Source organism: Orbicella franksi, chromosome 6, assembly GCF_964199315.1.
Source record: "Orbicella franksi chromosome 6, jaOrbFran1.1, whole genome shotgun sequence".
Classification (NCBI taxonomy): domain Eukaryota; kingdom Metazoa; phylum Cnidaria; class Anthozoa; order Scleractinia; family Merulinidae; genus Orbicella; species Orbicella franksi.
The window spans coordinates 28,985,929-29,008,185 of NC_138150.1; the positions used below are offsets into that span (position 1 = coordinate 28,985,929).

Consider the following 22,257-nt stretch of genomic DNA (forward strand, 5'->3'; position numbering starts at 1 on the left):
ATGTTCCACAGAATCTATCATCAGTTTAGCTCTGCTCATATCTACCACACCCAGGTCTACGTAAATTGCAGCAAGCTTCTACCACACTCCCACCTCCATTAATTGAGAACTGAGGTATTACGTCTCTAGAGGTGGAATCGAAAGGAAATTATTCTGTTGATACTTGTGTACCGAATCACAGAATTTACTTCTTGCCTGATTACTTATAGGATTAAAATGGTTGATATTATTCTAACTCCACACAAAGGCTACTATTATTTTACTTATATTTTTGAGCTTATTTTGCCTTGCCACGTAATTAATTTGAATAGACATTTAACACATTTCTTAGAACTCGCCGTCAACGGCCAATTTGGCCAGTAACTCATATTTTTCTAAAAAGTATCTTGAGTGATTGATTTTCAAAAATGAGATTTAAACTTTCCAAGGATTTTAGGTGATGGACAAAACACTGACCCCTAGTCCATGGACTACCCTAATGGACTACCCAAATGGACTACCCTAAAAAATACTATTTCAGATGACTGGTATGTTAAGAAGCTGCGATTATATACTTACACTGCACGGAGGATGCTTTTCTTTTCGTTCCGCATCGCCTTCAGCGGCCATTTTCAATAACTATACTGAATAAAACAACCGCTGAACAGAAAACGCGTAAATTTCCACATAATTATAGTCCAGGCCAGCCAAGAATACCACTGCTTCCACTCCACTCTTAATTTTTGTAGCGTAGTCGTTGGAATTTCTTGCTGTTCCATAGCGTTATCCTCATTCCCATTTCTATTTCATTTTGATATACTGAGGAAAAAACCAGAAGACTAGCTGCCTCTGTGCCATAACTTTCGGCACAAAACAAGCAAAACAAATCATGAGTAACATCCTGAAGATCGTTTCGTCTGTTCGAGAAAGACTGAGCTACTGAATCACACGGGAGCATGATTGAGTTGTCCACAGAATATTTGATTTGATTTGAGTCTACGCTTTTTGTGTACCGTGGTTGTTTTATTCAGTATAGTTATTCAAAATGGCGGCTGAAAGCGATGCGGAACGAAAAGAACAGCATCCTCCGTGCAGTGTAAGTATATAACCACAGCTTCTTAACATACCACTCATCTGAAAAAGTATTTTTTTAGGGGTAGTCCATTTTAGGGTAGTCCATTTGAGTAGTCCATTAGGGTAGTCCATGGACTAGGAGTCAGTGTTTTGTCCGTCACCGGGATTTTATAATTACAAGAAATTTGAGAACATTTGTAAATCTCGTCAAAGTGCGGCTTCTCGCCTTATCAAATGCTCAATCAAATTAAATTTTGTCGATTTGTAGCTGGAACGTGATGAAAATAACCATTTTGCGCGTGAACAAAGTATTCGGTGATTTTAGAAGCTCGTGACAGCAAAATCATTTGAGCTGGAAATTCCTTTAGCTTTACCCATCCGTTAGCATTCGCCGCCTATTCACAAGTGCATGTGAGCAGTGATCAGCCAAGCGCTTAAACAGGTATTCCAAACGCGAGAGGTTTCTTGAATCCTTATCGCTTTTTTAATATTACAAGTACATTTGTAGCTTGAAATAATATAGGATGTACGATCAAACAGTTTATACAGGACTGTTTGATCAAGAAAGTATAAATAATGATTTTACTTTCAAACGCACCGACAATTCCACTAGACATTCGTTTTGTAAATTTACTAGACTGACTAGAGAGGTCATGCAGGTTGTCAACAGGTTTGGCAATTACAAGGTGTTATCGGAAAATGTATCTAACAGGTAATCAAAATGTAAGTCCCACATTGTAATTGATATTTCACAGCAAATTCCGTCCTGTAATAAAACCTGAAACAAGAAGGAAGAATGTCCGACCCCAAACAAATGTATAGTGTTTTAACCCCCATTATTATCCAAAAAAGCTGCAAGAAAATACCCAAGAAGGCGTAAATCCACGTCACCTCCATGCCACACTATATTAGCCTGCACAATCCCAAGTTTTGCTTATGGAGCATTAGGGCCTTTTTTGGTGCTTTATTGACAAAAGGCGAGAAACCACAATTGGGGTTATTCTAAGACTTGGAAGTTGCTTCCTTCTCACACCTTCTGATTGTCTATTAGGAGAATAACATTGGCATAAATTATCAGCGTAACGTTTCAAGTGCACACTTGAGGACCTCGATGCCCTCCACACGAGAATGTCCTTTATAACCCAAGCAGTTCTCAAGAATGTTTTAGATCAATGATGAATTAAATGGGTGCTTAAATGAGGACTGAGAAAATTTGGAGGTAGATGACCATGTTGAGTGTCATTAAGGAGGTTATTGTTATTCGTGGTGTAAGATAAGATGATGAATGTTCATTGGTTTGTCTTTCGATGGTGTCAATTTCAGGTGTGGACCACGACCTGCAATATATACTGCTGGTTTTCATAAGGTAACGGGATCGATGGTCTACCTGTCGCTATTTGTAGCACGTTGGTTTGCTGTTAATGGTATATTTCGATTTTTTCATTATATTCTAACTATCACGAGTTTCGCTCTATCCGATGCTCTTGGGATGAAATCATATGCGCAGAGCTTTTCGTTCCTCGAGCCCCTCGTTTCTCGCCGTACACACTTGCCTCCATGCACAGAGAATTTTGTACATGACGACATCATCTTATTTATTGCTGTATTAATATTACAGAATGCTCATGTATTTGGGGTTTACAGTGCACTGAGGTGTCCTTAATTACACTTTTTTTGATTTCTATTTTTTCTATTCGTTTCGAAATAGTTATTTATAGGTTTTCCACCTAAAGGGGAGGCGCGGTGGCCTCATGGTTAGTGCGCTCGTCTCCGGATCGAGCGGTCCGGGTTCGAGCCCTGGCCGGGGACATTGTGTTGTGTTCTTGGGCAAGACACTTTACTCTCACAGTGCCTCTCTCCACCCAGGTGTATAAATGGGTACATGTACCAGCGAACTTAAATATTCCTATTCGCTTCATGCTACAGAAACCGGGATAAGCTCCGGCCTGATGGGCCACTTGGCTCGCATGCAGACTTTACCTTTACCTTTACCTTAAGATAAAAGCGCGATAATTTAAATTCCTGAGGCCCAGTACATACGTCGCATTTCTGCCGTGTTGAATTCAATTCAACGTATTCAATTAGACAGAAATTCGACGTCTGAACCGGCTGCCGCATTTCTGCCGCACGTTCGACTGGTCTTGTCGTATTATCCGACAGAAATGCGACACCGATTCAAACGTCGAATTTCTGCCGTGTCGAATCTAATACATACACTATGTAAATGTTTTGAGCATGCGTAAATTTTGGTCCCTCCAAAGAAAAAGAAGAAACTTGGCCATTCTCGATCCAATGCAACCCGAACATATTGCAACACATACTGCTGCATTGTCAGCCTTCTCCTTCTCGTCCCATTAGCGAATAATTTTTCGCAAAATTTAAGTTCTTTGTCACAGTATATTAATTCGTCCGCGATATTGAATACTCCGCTGACCGACATACCCGACAGTATTAATTCTGAATTAAGTTGGACATAAGTGCGACGTATGAATCCACAGTCGTATTTCTGCCGCTCTTAATTAAATTGAATTGGGCACGGCAGAAATGCGTCGTCTGAACTGGGGCTGGTTTTTTTTTTTTTTTTTTTTTTTTTTTTGTAGGCTGTTGAGTCTTGCCATAGAAAATAGTTACCGAATAGGTTTTTGGCTCCTCCTTTTTCGAATTGTGCCAACTTGACGAATTTTGCTAGAGCTTGCGACTAGGCTCAGCTTTGAGTCACACGTACAAGCGGCGAAGAGCGAAGCGAAGTCTGTGCTCCAACCTGAGGCTGCTCGAAGGCTAATTTTGCAGTAGCCCTACAATCATCTTTTAGCTATTCAAGAGAAATCGGTTCTGTATACAGGAATATGCCTGCGCGTATCTGTACGGTTTGGTTTGTGGACACGAGGGGTGTTAATGATATCGAAGTTTCGGTTTGAAATTTTAATAATTTGACATTTCGACCACGAGCATTCCTCGAAATAAAAGGAACTCCGGTGACACAAACTAAATCGGGTATTTTATCTAGTTAAAAGCTATTTGAGAGCAAAAAAGAGAGCAACCGATATTTAAACTTCTATCAAGAAATTTTTTTCACAATTTTTCTCGGTATTTCCTAATTTTGCTATAGGCCGAAAATTATCTTTAATTCTTGCTATTCAAGGGAAATGTTCTGTAGATAGGAAAATACACCTGAGCGTGTCAATTTGCAGTTTGGTTTGTGGACACGAGAGGGGTTAATGATAGCGAAGGTTCGGTTTGAAATTTGATAATTTGATACTGATTTTGACCACGAGCATTCCTCGAAATTAATGGACTTCCGGTGGGTACATACTTAATCAGGTATTTTATCTAGTTAAAGGGAAGCTGTCACGTTATATTTGGTTAAAACTGTTATAAATTCACGAAATGATCCCTAAATTTATGTAATAAGAACTTAATTAGCTCTAACTAAATGATTAAAAGCGATTTCTTGAAGAAAGCAACATTTTTACAAAATTTCAACGATTTTCGAACCAAACTTGAACCCTTGAAAAACTGACATCCCGGCGCTTTTTCAAAGCCAACATATCGCAATCCGTTTCCATCCTCGAAATCGTTAGCCATCCTTGCTTCCTAATGGGTTTTAATCATTATTCGAGTTCTGCTCTACAAAATAGCACCATTATTGTCCAGCTTCCAGCGATCGATATATATTATTTACATTTCCAAAATCATGCTAAAAATGGTGGCAGTGTCCCTTAAACAGCTCTTTATGAGCAAACAAGGAGAGTAATCAATTTTTCAGCAAGTCCCATAAAATCGCAATTTTGCTCGTTTTTTTTTTTTCTGACCGTCACTCTTAACGGAACTACCACACTAAGCCTGCGCTAACTTAAGTTTTAGGTAACTATTACGTTAACGTTTTTATTTTCAGATAAACTTGCAGGAGTTTGTCAAATTTTCTTTGAGGGATTTGGTCCACGTTTTTAATACTTCTGTACTCACGGATGATACTCAATTAAAATCTCACAACAAGCTTCATTTTCCCTCTGCCTTTTTATTAACCATCTATCCCTTACAAGTATAACAACATTTAACGGAAAATGGTTTCTTTCCTGGCAATCTCGTCGCAGTTTAATGCTGTGGAAAGACAAAAAAAAACTTTCTGGAAAAAAAAATTGAAGGCATATATTGTACCTTACTACATAACAACCACTCTGTCAGAGAAATGCAATAACCATAACAAATTCACCATTAGCCAATCAGAAACCGTCTACTGTCCTGATATCCTGCGATATCGAGTCGCTGACCTTTTATGGTCTGAGGGGAACTTTCTACCTATTAACTCACTTTTAGTACGCTTTGACGGCATACCATGCTGCTTTGGCTCGGCTCGCTATGGGTAATTTGGTTCGTCCAAACTTTACCCAAACTCGTAGGATTCGAAAACTGAAGAGTGCCGAAAAAGACCGAAAACAAGTTGATAGAGCAGTCATATAGGTAGTGAAAAAATCTTAAAAATATATAAATAGGAAGGACCAAGAGGAGTTGGTGCCACACATTACACTAAAATCTTATCGGCCCGAGACAGAGGGCCGGCCTTTAGTTACATAAATCAGTTTTCATCGAGCCGGCGTGGTTTACTTGTCTCGACGTTGTTGTGAACTGAAAAGAAAATTCAATAATGCTATCTTATAAACGATCCTTACCTTTCTTTCTAGTTGCTGAGACATCTTTTTTTGCATGCCCTCTTAGTTTCAAAGTTGTTGGCATTGCCGCCGCATCCACCATAGATGAATTTTTTGCATTTTCCAGCGCTTTTGTTAAAATAGAAGCGTGGAAAATATCCTTTACACGGACCGATTATCTTTGGAAGCAGGCACGCTTGCGGGTCCTCACAAGTCTTCTGGCATGCGGCAAGAGTTTTGAAGTTGTTGGCATTGCCGTGGCATCCACCATAGATGAATATTTCGCATTTTCCGGCCACTTTGTCAAAATAGTAGCGTGGAAAATATGCATAACACGGACCTGTCTCGCTTGGTAGGTTGCAGATATTTTCTCCTTGCGCCACCATAATACCTAAGTAGCATATAAGGAAGTAAAATATGAGGTTCTAAGAAAAGAAATAAACTGCATCAAGGAATATATCAAGGACATGAGGATAGAAAATTGTGGTGGAGACATGAAATGAAAGAAATGAATGAAATGATCTTCACTGCGTTATCAAGTAAAGAAAGTTTCGTTTTGCTTGACTCAATTTAGCGGTCTCGCGCCAACACAAGATGTTTGCCGAAGAATATGTCAAACACATTTTGTATTGTGTTGAACATATCCCCTTTTAGTTTACAAAAGGCTTAAAACGGACCGCAAAAGCTTAATGTTGCCTCTTCCTTTTGGGTCGTAAAAGCTATCATCCAGGTATTTAAAAGTGCCTTTCAATACATATCGTACCGGTGTATCAGTGACGAGGTGGTGCGGAAAACCTTTCTCGGGTGTGAAGTTAATGATCTGGGAATCTTTTAGTTACAAACCCTCGACCAATTCCTGGTGTTTAGTAACCTTGTTTAGATTATTTTCTGACCCCTGATAGAGGTCAAAAAATGACAGACCAACTCAAACGGACACTGCTGGCTTTAGTATGTCTTTACTTACCTCCAACGATAATGATGATGAAAACATCAACAAGACTTGCTCTCTTGGCCATTATTGCTACAATTTCGTTATCGAGTCCAACCTAACCGAAGTAAAATCGACTTACAAATAGCAATATACTTGTGTAATCTAAAATCTTAATTCGCTTAGAGTAATAATACGATACAATAAAAATCTATTTAACGCTCACCATTTAATTTATTTATTTTAAAAATATGGTGGTTTTTCTACAAAACGATAATATACTCAATATAATTTCTTGCATTCCATGGATGGCCAGCAAAATGTGCTAATTTTTACATGTTTAGTGGTAAGAAAAGCATGTGAACAATTGTCCAGACCATAAACAATAGAAGACAAAAATGGCCATAAAATGTCAAGATGTTGGTCATTTCACCAAGTCTATTGAAATTCACTAGATTTCTCCTTACATTATTGTATCCCTTCATACCTTCCATACCCCCTTAACATGAAAAATACTTTTAAACTGTTATTTTTCAATCTATAATCACTCTTCTGGAGATGATGCTTTTTTAGTGGACCATAGTTGATAGGTGGTCCCTTTACCGACTATGAGTGGACTATCCAATAAGCTTTCGACCAAAAGTTCGTGCACGGAATATATTTCAAAGTGAACCAGTTTTGTGTGTGGTTTGATTGGTTTTTGGTGGTAAGAGCACTATTGGCATGGTTTTGGGGGCTGCCACCCGCTAAGGCACTATGGAACTAAGGCACTATTAAACTAAGAACTAAGGCGCTAAGGTGTAAACTTTAACGTTTGTTTAATTAATTCATTTCAAGTAATTAATTAGTCTAGAGGCAAGGAAGTGGTGGGGGTGGGGTGGGAAAGGTACTTGTTTACTCTATATAAAACATGTTCCACCTACGCCGGTTGAGTATGACCATCGCAAAGCTGTACATTTGTTTCAGAAAACCCCTTGCTCTCCTTTTGGTACTATTCTCTTTAGAACAAAACCACTTTGCTCTATAGGTATGCGCAGATCTGTAAGCGTTCGTGCATTTTATCAATCTCGTTCCCAGAGTCTTCGTTCCCCTTGACCAGCGGTCGGAAAACGAGAGCTCTGAGAGCAACCATTTTGAAATAAGCGAATTCTGGTGATTCTGCCCATCCGGTTTCACTGCGCAGTCTGCATCTATGGCACATCCCTGAAATGGTTGCTCCTAGAGCTCTCGTTTTCCCACCGCTGGTCAAGGGGAACGAAGACTCTGGGAACGAGATTGGTATTTTATACATTTAAGCGGAGGATACATTGCATACGGGATGACACACACGTGTTTTCGTTATGGTAGAACCCAACATGTAAGACGCATGCTTCTAGCATCGTTAGTGTTATATACTGTGTTTCCGCGTGCTTTTAGTTTTATATGCCATGTAACCGAGGACGGCAGTTATTTTTCAATTAGCGACACTTCTCCCCTTTTAGAGCAAAACTGAAACGTTACAGTGGATGCGTATTTTTTAGACAGACCAAAACGTTCCCAAGTTAGTGGCTTTAATACTCTTCAAATTATAAATTTGTGACAAAAGAAACCAGGAAAGTGCTCAAATATTGCTGCAGACGCCGTATCATCTAATGAAAGCGCAAATTAATTTAATCAGTCTCTGAGGAGACTCGTCTATATAGTACCGATGTAGAATATAATAAAAAAATATGATAAAAAATGATTTTATATTTTACCTACGAATATTGCGGTACCCTAAAGTCGTTTACTTTGTTTATCACTGTCAAAGCTATCACGAAACTGAATCTAGGACAAAAAGATAAATTCGAATAAAAATTTAAAAAAGTAGCCGTCGTGGTTGACATTCTCCAGACGACGCAGAATTTGGTCATTCCTCGTTGTTGTTTTACAGAGGACGGCAAAGAATTTACCAAGAATTATGACGCACGTGCACAGCCATTGTTCTCCTCATTAAACCTTTTGTTCAGCGACGTTGCCGTTGCCGTCGTGGTTTTCTTAAGCTCCCTAATTTTATTAGCTGGAGTATGGCCGCCGTGTTTCGCGACGTGGTCATTTTCTCATGCGTCGAAGTCGCCCTTCGGGTCGCCGGAGCTTCGTTACTAGTAATGACCACCAGAGGACTGATTTCATATCTAAAAACAATTTGAGTGGGATTACCTTGAGAACAAGACATATATAGGTGAGCGATTTAGTTTCTTACCCTTCATCCTGAATCTTGCTCTAGATTACATACTTTTGTACGTTGCAAGTTTAAATCATTATTGTCGGTCCGAGAAAGCAATAAAAAATGCTGCAACTGCGAGCTCGACACGCGCTCATTCGTATGTTATTAAATAATCTCTCTTCTATTCATTTCATTTTCAAGTTCCTGCCAAGTTAAAATTGCCCGACAGGTATTACATGCTTTATCATCGTTACTTGACCAATTTTACGCCTTGATATTATTGGCACATTTGACATTTTGCCTTTTTCTTCAGTCGAAACTCAGGAAGTGTCAAAAATTGAGTGAATGTCGACATACTGTTAGTTTAGTCAACTGGAAGGTCCACAGTTGAATTTCTTAAGACCGCCCTTAAGACGATATAATTAAGCATTTCAATAGACCAATTTTGATATATTAAATTCAGCCTAAAACAATAGACCTCACTACGAGGCTCTGGGGAATAACTACAGAGTTTGTGGGGTTTATTCCCCAGAGCCTCGTACTGAGGTCTATTGTTTAAGGCTGAATTTTAATATATCGAAATTGGTCTATTTGTAGAATATACTTCAGACAGTGGGTTATGTTGACAAGAAACAAGAACAAATGCAATTTCTTCTTGACTTACAGGAATCCGTTCTTTTACCACCAAGTCGACCAACAATAGCGCTTATGAATAGTGTCATCAGACAAACAAATTTCACGACCAAGGCTTGCTTTCAAAATGCAAATTGAAATTTTTTTCGTGGACAAATTTCCTAGGCAGCAATGATGAAAAGAATACCCTCGTGAAAAGAACACGAAGGTACCCGAGGTTTGAGAAAATTTATCGCAAATGAGGCTTGTCAAGTAGCCGAAGTGTCGGCGTAAACTTTATCACATACTGTTGTCTAAAAACTCATCAAAATAAGACCTTGAGAAAACCTTTTTCGGTCTCATGTTTCTCGTTAAAACAATATACTTTCCATGCCCTCCATACCCTCTTAAACGAGAGAAAATATTGATACCTCTGTAATCCGTATGTTGAGATGATGTGTCTTCAGTGAGGTGTTTAAAGAACTTCTGACGTTTCACCGAAATGTTGTGCTCGATATATCTTTCTTTATTAGCTTCGTCAATAAATTTGGCGCTCCTCACAGCATTTGGAATTATTAACGCAACGGATTCACTTTTGCAAAATATTACTAGGATAGTTTGTCTCTTCTGATTCATCTTTGATATTTTAAGCTAAAAACCCTGGACATCATGCTGATTTACAGGCGCCATTTCAATTTTTCAAAATCAGACTAGTTTTCCACACATTTTATCTCTGAGACGAAGTCCGTAACCCCATTTTTTTTCCATTTCTGAAACAAGTAATTCATTATCTGTCCGGCGCAGCAGAAGCTTGAGGGAAATCTATCGAGTAGAACATTTTTGCGCGAACGTCCCTGACATTATCACATACCGATCTGTCTTAAAACTGTTCAAAAGATTTAAAGATCAAAATAATTATAAGACCTAGTGAAAACTTTTTAACCATTCATATTTCTCTTTAAGACAATATACTTTCCATGCCTTATATTCCCTCTTAACAAGAAAAATATTGATACCTCTGTAATCCGTATGTTCAGCTGATGTGTCTTCAGTGAGGTGTCCAAAGAACTTCTGACGTTTCACCGAAATGTTGTGCTCGATATATCTTTCTTTATTAGCTTCGTCAATAAATTTGGCGCTCCTCACAAAAGACAGTTATTGTGATTTGCGGCCTTTTTTATCAAAAGTGAGCTGTCTCGAAATTTTTAATTAAAAACTAGCAACATATTTTGCTGCCCATTTCACTCCGTAGAAACCATTAGGGTTGTTTACAAAAGTGTACAAAATCGATCGCCAAAGGTTCTTGAGTTAGACCAATGCTGTATCATAATTAATCTCCAAGACAGGTAAATAATATCGACTGATTATTTCGGATGACCGGTTTCAATAACTTAGCAAGCATGGTCTCCTTGTAAGCTAAACAATGGAATAAAACAGTGAACCTACATTCTCAATTTAGCATTTATTTCAATGGAGACAAGCCAGAAAGAGAACTTGGTCATACTGACACGAGCAGACTTGTTATTGAAACGTTTTCACACCTCGCCATCGATGCGTCGTCATGCATGAAGTTGATGCATACAAGGACAGATTTTAAGTGACACACCACGATTTGACACTACTTTGAGAAATAACAGTAAATGTAAGTCTTGGAACGCGCAGATAGATGAATCACTGCGTTAAATAGTCGGGAGTTTAAGAAAACCACGACGGTCACGGCAACGGGAACGTCACTAAACAAAAGGTTTCATGAGCAGAACAATGATTGTGCACGTGCTTTATAATTCTTGGTACATTTCTTTGCTGTCCTCTGCAAAACAACAACGTGAAATGACCAAATTCTGCGTTGTCTGGAGAACGTGAACGACAACGGCTAATTTTTTAAATTTATATTCCGAATTTAACTCTGTGTTCCATATTCAGTTTCGAGGTAGTTTTGACGGTGAGAAGCAAACTAAATGACTTTAGGGTATCGCGAGATTCGTAGGTAAAATATAAGTTCATTTTTTAACCGACGTTGTCCTTTGCGTCGCCGTCGTGGTTTCTTAAGTTCCCACTATCGACAGAATGTGCCGCAACATTACTATCCTTTAGATACCCTAGTTTTATTACTAAGCGCGCATCGATGCATAACGTGGCGGGTGAATTTGCGTGCGCAGTAAGGACCGTTCGATGACCCCTATTTTTCTTTTGATGGATCATTTTTTCTACCGATTTAATTTCTACGTTAAGCGAAAAAATGAAGGAAATCTATGGATTAGAAGTTTGAATTTTTGCCAAATCGTCATCGAATTCCGTATCTGTGCGGCGGTTTCTAATGCCTCTTGAAGGGTTAAGGGCCTGTCCAAAATTAAAAGTAAATGTTTGGCGACCAAACATCATCAAACATTGTTTGGTGACCAAACATGCTGATGTTGAAGTAAGTGGCCAAACGGTTAAAACATGTTTGATCAAACACAGATCAAACTATAGATACAAGCCGGTGAGCAAGGGTGGTACGCATGCGCACGCCAAACAAGTTTGATACCGCTTTCCAAACGAACAAAACATCGCCCATCAAACACGAGAACAAAAGAAATGTTTTAAGTTGTTTGATAGAATGTTTGATGGCCTTCAAATTTTATCACAAACGACAAAACACGATCAAACGCGGTCAAACACGATCAAACACGATCAAACAGAATCAAACAGAATCCAACAAGGTGGCCAAACGGTAAAATGTTTGGTCACCAAACAATGTTTGATGGTGTTTCGTCTCCAAACATTTCCCGTTTCCACAGCCCTTTATTTGAAAACGTTGACAGCATTTGGAATTATCAACGCAACGGATTCACTTTTGCAAAATATTACTAGGATAGTTTGTCTCCTCTGATTCATCTTTGATATTTTAAGCTAAAAATCCCGGAGACCATGCTGATTTACGTGCGCCAATTCAATTTTTCAAAATCAGACTAGTCTTCCACACACTTTACCTCTGAAACGAAGTCCGTGACTCCATTTTTTTTCTATTTCTGAAACAAGTAATTCATTATCTGTCCGGCGCAGCAGAAGCTTGAGGGAAATCTATCGAGTAGAACATTTTTGCGCGAACGTCCCTGACATTATCACATACCGATCTGTCTTAAAACTGTTCAAAAGATTTAAAGATCAAAATAATTATAAGACCTAGTGAAAACTTTTTAACCATTCATATTTCTCTTTAAGACAATATACTTTCCATGCCTTATATTCCCTCTTAACAAGAAAAATATTGATACCTCTGTAATTCGTATGTTGAGATGATCTGTCTTCAGTGAGGTGTCCAAAGAACTTCTGACGTTTCACCGAAATGTTGTGCTCGATATATCTTTCTTTATTAGCTTTGTCAATAAATTTGGCGCTCCTCACAAAAGACCGTTATTGTGATTTGCGGCCTTTTTTATCAAAAGTGAGCTGTCTCGAAATTTTTAATTAAAAACTAGCAACATATTTTGCTGCCCATTTCACTCCGTAGAAACCATTAGGGTTGTTTACAAAAGTGTACAAAATCGATCGCCAAAGGTTCTTGAGTTAGACCAATGCTGTATCATAATTAATCTCCAAGACAGGTAAATAATATCGACTGATTATTTCGGATGACCGGTTTCAATAACTTAGCAAGCATGGTCTCCTTGTAAGCTAAACAATGGAATAAAACAGTGAACCTACATTCTCAATTTAGCATTTATTTCAATGGAGACAAGCCAGAAAGAGAACTTGGTCATACTGACACGAGCAGACTTGTTTTTAAAACGTTTTCACACCTCGCCATCGATGCGTCGTCATGCATGAAGTTGATGCATACAAGGACAGATTTTAAGTGACACACCACGATTTGACACTACTTTGAGAAATAACAGTTAATGTAAGTCTTAGAACGCACAGATAGATGAATCACTGCGTTAAACAAGCAGACTTGTTTTTAAAACGTTCTTGTAACTTTGAATACCCCTCCGCTTTTAAGTTCTTACGGTTATAGGTCCAACTACCTGTAAACCAAAAATTGCATTCAGTTATAAACCTACGGATATAGGTCCCCCTCTATCTTTACTTGTTTTGAATTCGTTCTATTATGATGTTTTAAAGCTCAGTGAAAAACAACAAGTGCAACTATAGCTCGTTTCGAAGCGTTTCTTTTTCATTTTTTTATTCCGGTTATAGGCTTCCTGGGAGATACGTTCCTCCGTTTATAAGCCCATCTAAAAGCCCTTTAGAACTTGTATAAGCCCAGGGGTTATAAGCCTATGTCACGGCATTTTTACAGACCGGTCTATTGTTAGGCTTCTTTTCATGCGAAATAGGTCACTTCCGGTCTACGTCAGCGCGCATCGGTAAATGCAAAATGGCGGCCCCAGGTGGACATGTCGACATAATAAAATACGCCGAATGCGCCAATTCTGTCGCCGTTTTTCTCGTTTTTCTCTTCACGTTCAGTCTCCCACAATCCTTTGCCATATGTATCACACTTTCGACTTGAAGAGGGAAAAATTATCGATCGTGGTGACTCATCGTCAGCGAAAGTCGGGAAAAGTCGAAATGACTATTTCGTAGTTTTCTTATTGATCAAACTTTATCCCTTTTCGGACGTTGTTCCTGTGTTTCATAATGCCGTAAAAAGTGGTTGATAATGATGAAGCGGCACAATTCAAGCGATGACCATGGTCGAGAATGTCAAAACAAGGAGCCACGCAAGCAAGATGTGAACGAGTCTTCATCCTCGACCACCTCGACCTCCCTAAAGGACATTTTACGTCGCAGGATTGCACAGAAACAAGCCCAACAATACAAGGAGCTTGCTTCGAAGGCTCAAGATAATTCCACACTTACCTCCTGGGCTTCCAACCCTTCGAGTGCAGGTTATTTTTGTGAAGTGCGGTCAATATAATATTATAGTGGATAGTGATTTATTCCCGTTGCCGGCGGAATCAATGGCTTTCTGTCATTCTGTGACTGGTTTTTTGACAATTTTGCTCCCAATGGCAAATATTTTGTCAGTCCACTCCGCATAAATGGAAGTGCTTATTAAATCAATAAAGCATCCTCAAGTTTTCCAGTGGAGGGAATTTGTCTACCCTATCCTATGGTCCTTTTCTTGGGAAACTGATCGATAGAAAGGACATGATACAGAATAGAAATTCTGAAAAGGGTTATAGGGATGTGGTTTCGAATATTAGTGGCGCTCCTGCTGCTAATGTTGCATGTTCCACAAGCAACTTGGTGATACCCTGTCGAATTGCTTCTGCATTTTCACTTTCCCAACAAGCATTTCCCAATTCCCAATTTGAGATAGGTTTGGCAGCAATGTATGTACCCTAATTGCAGTGAAATTTGGGGCTTATTGCTTCCAGAATAAATTAGATTTCTCACTTCTTTGAAGACAAATTCCAGATATGTGGTTTAATTCCTTTGTTAATGTCATCTGCGATGGAAATGAGGTTTATGATGAGCTGTATAGTAATGATACTGTTTATTTTGATGTAAACTGGAAAGGATTCAGCGAAGAGCCTCCGAGTTTATTCAAAAAACTGCTGAGGACTGACACTCACAAAGAAAATCTAAACTTGTTATCTCTAGGGGACAGACGTTTTTTGTTTGATGTATTGTTTTTTATAGAGTCCTCAATGGGTATATTAATATAGACATATCCTCTTTTATCAAATTTTATTCACGTTTTGAAAGATACCCCTTGAGGGGTAGGGAAGATGTTACAATGAAGAAGAATTATGTTAGGACTGATACTTTTAAGTATAGCTCTTTTAATAGGATTGTTGACATGTGGAATGTGTTACCACTGTCAGTTCGTCAGGCTTCAAGCATTTCTGGTTTTAAAAATGAAGTAAGGGACTACTTAACTTCAAGAAATGTTTAATTTAGTTGCTTTGATGGATGCTTTTGTTTTGTAACTTTTTGGTGCTTATATTTTTCTTTCTTTCTTTTTTCTCTCCCATTCCTTTTCTTTTATCAGGTGGTCTGCCTAGCATGGGGATTGATGTCTCTTTTGCTGACAATCCTTATAGCACTTTTCTTCTTCTTTTTTTCTCTATTACATCTATCTTTTCTAGTATATCTGTGTTACCATTGGCCATTAAATTGTAATAAATAAATAAATAAATAAATAAATGTCGCAGATGTTCTCAATGCAGTAGGGAATTTATTTAGTGTAGAATCAGCTGATCAAATTTTTGCATTCACAAATACTAATGAATTTCAGGATTTAGTTAACCACATCAATGGAGTGATTTAGGTATCACATACAGATAACTATGGTGTGATGATTTCACAAAATATGCTTGTAGGGGTTTTGGTCAAGAGCAATGGCCTTTGTGCCATTATTAATAGCCATCAGCATCCGAAAATCCAAAGTTGTATCAGACATTTTCCGACCCTGAATATGCCAATGGACACAGGTATAAACCAATTCATGAACAAGACTAATAACTGCATGGACCACTTCGATGTTGCACTGTTGGCCGATTAAAAATCTTTCAACAATTAACCGCTCCTGGGAAGACTTTCCAGTTCGAAAACTTGATAGTAATTTCATCCATGCTGCTGATAATGCAGCTTTCCTATTCCGCTTATCTCGTAGCTTAGAGCAGTCACTCACAAGTGTTGCCGGCAAACTTGCGACAAAATCCAGCGATGAGAAGTCCAAAATTCGCTTTTGTTCTTCGCTAAGCATGTGCTTTGTGAAGCGTTCCCTTTCTGAAAATACTTTCACGCGTGGACTGTCAGCAACTTGCGGGCGAATTTCAGCATCCACTTGAGCGGCGTCTTGGGCTGAAAATATCCAGGAGCTCAGTTCTTCCATTTCGTCGTTATTTAAACTAAAATTTTGCTTCTTGTTCAGTTCTTTTGTTGTTGTTTCTCTGTTGCTTTTCCCGTCGATCGGGGTTGGCTATCGTTCTTCTTCCTTTTTGAACCTGACGGACACGAAATCGAGCTCGTATCAGGCTGATCTTAATTCGTGCTTTCTTCCGAACTGCTACTTGGCGAGGAATCTACACTAGAAGGACTGCAACTATAAGAGGATTCCTCGCCTCTCTCCGCCATTTTGTTTTTTTCTTCTTCCGGTGAAATGATGACGTCAGTTAAAAATTAAGTCCGTGCTTGTGATAGGTCACTGAGTTTTATAATTCGCGGTAAATTCAAACTAAAAATAGATCGGTCTGTGAAAACACCGTGACAGGAATATGGGTTAGTTGCTTGCTCCAAGTGATGGGCTCCTGCACAATGCTACTGGTCTCTTTCAGTCAATACTTTGTCAGTTGTAGTTGGTAGAGTGGAAATGCCTGGCGCTCGTAAGAGGACCAGCATGTCGACTTGACATAATAGATGATTGATGAAAGTTGAGTGAAAGTCAACTTAAGACTGAACGTCTTACCTCAAAACAAGAAAAGAAATTTAACTAAAAGTTGTCTGGGATTTCAAACCCGATAGTGACTGTTACATAGAAACCGTTGGTGTTTACTGTTGTTGTTTATTGTTTATTTCACCCTCATCGGCGAACTGCGAACCCATATTTACAGGAGTCTGCGTTTTTCTAATAATCAGCAAAACATAAGAAATAAAAAAAAAATCTCGATAACTCTGTGACAAATGCTCAGTTTCGATGGTGACATGAACACGATGTTATGAGATAAATAAATAAATAAATAAATAAATAAATAAATAAATAAAAGATTTACAATATTTAGAGAGGAAGCCCCATCAGCCTTAGCTGGTTTTCATGTAGGTTCTCTATCATGGTCGAATTGGAATTTGGAGATGCTGGTTTTTGTCATGCAATCGTCGCTTTGTTTTACCGACGTAAGGAATCATAGTCCCAACAACTGCAACAAACGACGATCAAATGACAGGAAGAGCGAAGAATTTCAACGCACAGTTAAGTTTTTTAGTCCGTACTTGTTTTTGCTTCCTTCTGAAGCATTGCCTTACTGGAGAAAAAAAAAAAAAAACTAAACAAAGGAGAAATCATTCAGGAAATGAATAGATAGAGGAAAGAAGCTTGTATAATATTCACTCTTAGCAGTTCGCTTTTTGCTAAAGCATTTAGTTCTTTGCCATTATTAGTCCGGTGACCGAAGCTCAGTCACGTGCAATGGGCAATACCACAGACACGTAAAAGCTCAACCTTCTTTCCACGATGTCAAAGTCGATGCCGAAAGGAAAAGACATGTGGAATATGTTAACAAATGGTGCAATCTTTTCTGCGTTCAAGCATACAGACCCGCTCACGTGCACCGTTCGCGGTAGATTCACTCTGGTCAATAAGCGTATATTTCGAAACGGGTCGTTCCGCGAACTCAAAATAGAATCGAATGATTTAGCGAAGGTTTTACTAGAATCAAACCAGAAATCAAATCGGTCGTCAATGAGCAGAAAATGTGGACTGAGTGTAACTAAAGACGAAATTTAAGAACATTTACGAAAGTTTTAGGTGTTAGGACGTTACACCTCATGAAGTTAAGTAAAATCATTTTGAAATCGTTCTTAAAAGCCAAACCATAAACCCCAAGACCATATTTGTTCTAGTTTCACCTAACAAACATTTTGAAAAAGACAGCAACTTTCAAGCGGGTCGTAAACTATTCTGAAATTTCAACAATAGAAGAGGCTCTGCCATTCTGATGAACATAGTCATTTATAACAGTTCTTAAACCCTTTTATGTTTCCTATTATTTTCAAGAGAGTTTTTTTTTTTCACAGCTAATTGCTCTGGAATTTCAAATGGTCCATAGATAAAGTAAGAAACAACAACAGAAGTAGAAAAAATGTTTGAAAAGTGGACCCTTTTGTTTTCCCTTGTCTAGGCCAATAATAAGTGGTTGTGCAAACTCTGTAAAGAAACCTTGAGTTGAACAAAACTGCCATTTTTTCTATTCTCGTCAATCTCGTAAATTTTATTAAAGTTTGATGACGGTTTGGGGTTAATAGATTATACACTGACCTTTCGGTGCTAAAATCATCTTCCTTAAAAGATTAAAAGGAATCAAACACGATATATTACTTGTACGTTGGCCCAATCACAACACCGGACAATATAAATGTCTCCTTGGTTACTGTTCTAACGCTAAGCACGTGACGTCCTAACATCACGTGACGAGCAATAGTGATAACCTTTGTATGACCAAATGGCGAGCAAGTGTTGATTAAAACTCCCCTTTCTTCGTATTCATTTAACGAAACTTTTGCGGTCCCTCCATTTCCGTGTGTTCGAACGGCGACAGCGAAATTTCTGGCGTCAGTTCTACTTTCAAAATTACACTTTTCCGAAAACGCGGTTAATGGTATTAATATTGCTAATGTCAGGAGAGAGTTTGCCAGATGCGATTGCCATCCGCAATATGCATCGGTTCGAAACCTTTGGATTTCAGAAGGCTGAATCTGGTCCTCTGGATAGGGCCGAATAACTGCTGTATTCACCGATCCTCTCTTGTTAGTGGGAACTCTTTGTACCACCTCAAATCCAATATTGCCGATTTCTTTCACCTGAAGACTTCGAGTCAGTGACATGTTCTTGTTTAGGTCTGGAGTCATCAGGGTATAGCACAGAGGATGGTCACGAAAATCCTGTTGATAGTTCTTAGACACGGGTTCTGGAAGGTCTCTGAATTTCAGCGGGCAATCTGGCAAAATGATGATATCGCCTACTGATGGTAACGAATGTGTTGGGACAGTTACTTTGACTTCTTTGGAGGTCAATACATTGTCCATTATACTTAACATTAATCGCCTCATATGGTTTATGATCATATAAGCGACTTGAGCATGACTTATGATACTCACGTGATTGCCATCAGATGTAAACATCTTTGGAAGCTTTTTCCCTATTTGCAAAGGACTAGAACATAAGAAATTTCGAAGACTAACAGTTGTTATTCCATAGTTTACAGCGAGTATATAGTTTGTCCATGGTTTTCCAGGTTATTGCATACTGGAATTTGTAATGCACCTTGAACAAAATTAACGTACATAACTGCAGGCGAGGTTCTTTCGCTCAGAATCTCTCTGGTCAATTGCTCCAGAGGCAGGGTCATAGGAAATCTGGAAACTTTTAAATGAATATAATCATTGACGGTGAAATCCAGAAGTGCAAGATTCATTTTAGTGTTTGGCTTCAATAAAACATTGTAGCAAAAGGCGGAAAAGTTGCTGCCGGTTCCCCCTATGGCAAGATTATGAAGCTTAAAAACGGAACCTGTTATAGGCTCTACTGTTTTATGCCACCAGTCGCTGAACACCCGGTAATATATACCTCTTAAGTCTTCATTATCAAGAGTCAAGCCTCCACCTGCAGAAATCGAACCACCCATTATGGCTACGTTGACATCTTCTCCATTTAGTGATCGCAGGATTACATCCCTCAGGCGATTTGTTGTGTCATATCACTGGACTACTCCACGTGTACTGTTCCACCCTGGTAAAGTGATGAACAAATCCTTTAAGGATTTTTTAAAAAACCAAATTTCGAGCGGATTTCTTTTAATGGCAAGCTTGAGTTGTTTGAGTTTTTTCTTAGTCAGTTTGCTGCTTATAGTTGAGTCAGTGTCGGTTCTATTTTGACGTTGAAATTCCAGTTTCTGCCTTCCCGCCATTTCCATGCCTTCTACTTGAGGCCAGTGAATGATTTAAGCTTTTAAAATAAACACAGCCAGCAAAAGTCCGTCTAAAACATCGAATCGCAGTTTTTGACCTTTCATAAGCATCGTCTTTTACAGTCCAATCAACACTAGAGTTTTCGTCTATGCGACTTTTCACCTAGCACAATTTCATCCAAACAGGTTTGACTTCTCGTTACTTTGGTTAAATTGTTATTCTCAACAGTTATCATGTGTCGGAGGTGAAATAGATATCGCCTGTTTAATGGCTATAGACACAACCACCTGTTAAATGAGAGTGCGGTGCAATAGCTCTAAGAGGTAGGCTGTCAAGGCCTTCAGAGCTGCAGTCATGCCTTGGTTGCAAAAGTAACTTGTTTCTATTTCTCCTGTTATTTCACTATACTATAGTTTTCGGCGGTGTAACTATAGACGAAGGAGGAATGCAGTGCTGTTGCAGGTTATAGAAAATATCTTTATTTCAGACGGGTCAACTGACATCAAAAGGCAGGCAATGGAAAATTATTTAGACATACAATAATATGCAATGCGTGAATACGAACACCAAAATCTGATTGCACTGAGGGAATCTGTAATTAAGAAAATGACGGATTAAACTTTTTCTTTTTTTTTTTTGCCTCTTTCCCACTTTATCACGACGTCGTGGTGCACAACCCATTCAGCTGTAGCTTTGTCTTTTCTCAGTCTTTAAATAGAAATTCAAAGATATTTCTACGGGTGGAGCAGGAAGCGAAAATTCCATTTGTTTCTATTGAGAGCACAATTTTGTGTTTTTTGAGGTCGGGTTGCGAAAATCTCAAGGAAGAAAGAGGCGGGATACAGGATTTTAATTATTATAGACCAGCAAATGGATCATTGATGCAGAGTGGTATTGGGTTTCCATTAATGAACGGCAAAGAAGGTGTAACTTGACAAAGTATTGCACAATGGCATCGTTATAATTAATATCACCACCAGTTTGGGAGGGAAGATCGGCAAAAGGTGAATGAATAAATTTACTAACATCGAACTCTGTATTCAGCAATTTGGTAGTTAACTCTTTAACGATTTGCCAGACACCTGTTTTTCATCCGCGAGATAATGCACATTAAGGAGTTAAAGGACTCTCCAACCACCGAACTCCAATTAGAAACTCTGGCGCATATTACCGCTACAAAAGATCACACCTCGACCATTTGCTTCACAGAAAAGCAGACTCAGAATATCTGATTGAATCACCTTTCCTTTCATTGATACGAGAACAAAGAAAGGAAATTAGAACAACATGAACAAAAAGAAGCGTGAATATTTCTATTGTCACTCTTGAGACTATTGAACTTCAAAACGTGGCTCATTTTCTGCTACCCATTGCCTGACTAACTTCAGCCCTTTTATGTGATTTTTTTTCATGACTACAGAATCTTGATTAAAAATTTGAGTGGGATCAGGATTCCAAGGATCTGGACATTAAGAAGAGCGGAACTGTGAGATAAATAGGAGAAATGAAGGGAAGGGGGTACCTGAGAACCCTGACTGAGGATTCTCGACTCAAATCGATTGAATATTGTTTTAATGTTTACTCGAGTCATAACTTTCTTGGAAATGACGCGTTATCCCTAGGGCTCTCTCCTATTGACGTACTAGTATTATATTGGACCCTCTCTAGGCCAGGTGCAGCATAGTGTAATATTCTACCCTGGGTATTGCTATTCATGACAAGGCATTAAGTTATGCATGGGGAATCAGTCTGGTCTGGCCAGAATGCTTGTAAGAGCTCCTTCAATGATTACCTTCATAGAACTCGATTGAAAACTCGATTTAGGACTTCGTCTTACACTGAGCCTGCTTCGCGACCTTCAAAACGCCGCCTCGCGGCCCAAAACCTCGCAGCTCGCTTCGCTCGCTTAGCTATTCTGCCCTGAAACTCATGAGGTCGACTTGTGGCAAGTCTAAGAGAAAGCGTTCATTTCACCTATATTTATTTATTTACCACATATCTCATAAAAGTAAAAGTGGAAATGGTGTTTCCTTGGCTTGCTTGTCGATTCCGCACAGCAGCATGGTACTGAATTGAAAACTGTGGAATTCAACAAATAGTTAACTACATAATGTCGTAGGCATACATATTGCACCTAAATGTGACCAACACCCATGATCAGTATGGAAAATGCATTCTTAAAAATGTTGGTTGTGCGAATATTTTCAGTGTGT

At 38.8% G+C, this 22,257-nt stretch overlaps 1 protein-coding gene and 1 pseudogene across 3 annotated transcripts; both read right to left on the reverse strand.

Moving 5' to 3' along the window:
* Positions 1 to 5,051: 5,051 nt before the first annotated feature.
* On the reverse strand, positions 5,052 to 12,788 carry LOC145489788 (kunitz-type serine protease inhibitor bitisilin-3-like). Of its 3 annotated transcripts, none has more exons than XM_081468835.1 (4): positions 12,685 to 12,788; positions 6,667 to 6,748; positions 5,724 to 6,093; positions 5,052 to 5,154 (listed from the first exon to the last, which is right to left on the reverse strand). In XM_081468835.1, the coding sequence occupies exons 2-3, from the start codon at positions 6,716 to 6,718 to the stop codon at positions 5,732 to 5,734; spliced, it is 414 nt and encodes a 137-aa protein (XP_081324961.1). In that variant the 5' UTR covers positions 6,719 to 6,748; positions 12,685 to 12,788; the 3' UTR covers positions 5,052 to 5,154; positions 5,724 to 5,731. The 3 variants fall into 3 exon arrangements, with proteins under 3 accessions (XP_081324961.1, XP_081324960.1, XP_081324959.1); XM_081468834.1 differs by lacking the exon at positions 12,685 to 12,788 and adding an exon at positions 10,444 to 10,608; XM_081468833.1 differs by lacking the exon at positions 12,685 to 12,788 and adding an exon at positions 9,859 to 10,608.
* A 5,243-nt stretch (positions 12,789 to 18,031) lies between these two features.
* LOC145489776 (uncharacterized) lies at positions 18,032 to 20,743 on the reverse strand (annotated as a pseudogene).
* Positions 20,744 to 22,257: the final 1,514 nt, after the last annotated feature.

What these genes read in the sequence shown, in the direction of transcription:
- LOC145489788 (XM_081468835.1), bottom strand. Translation starts at nt 6,718, where the DNA reads ATGGCCAAGAGAGCAAGTCTTGTTGATGTTTTCATCATCATTATCGTT. An exon ending in CATCATCATTATCGTTGGAG is followed by an intron (nt 6,094 to 6,666) that starts GTAAGTAAAGAC and finishes TATGCTACTTAG; the next exon opens with GTATTATGGTGGCGCAAGGA.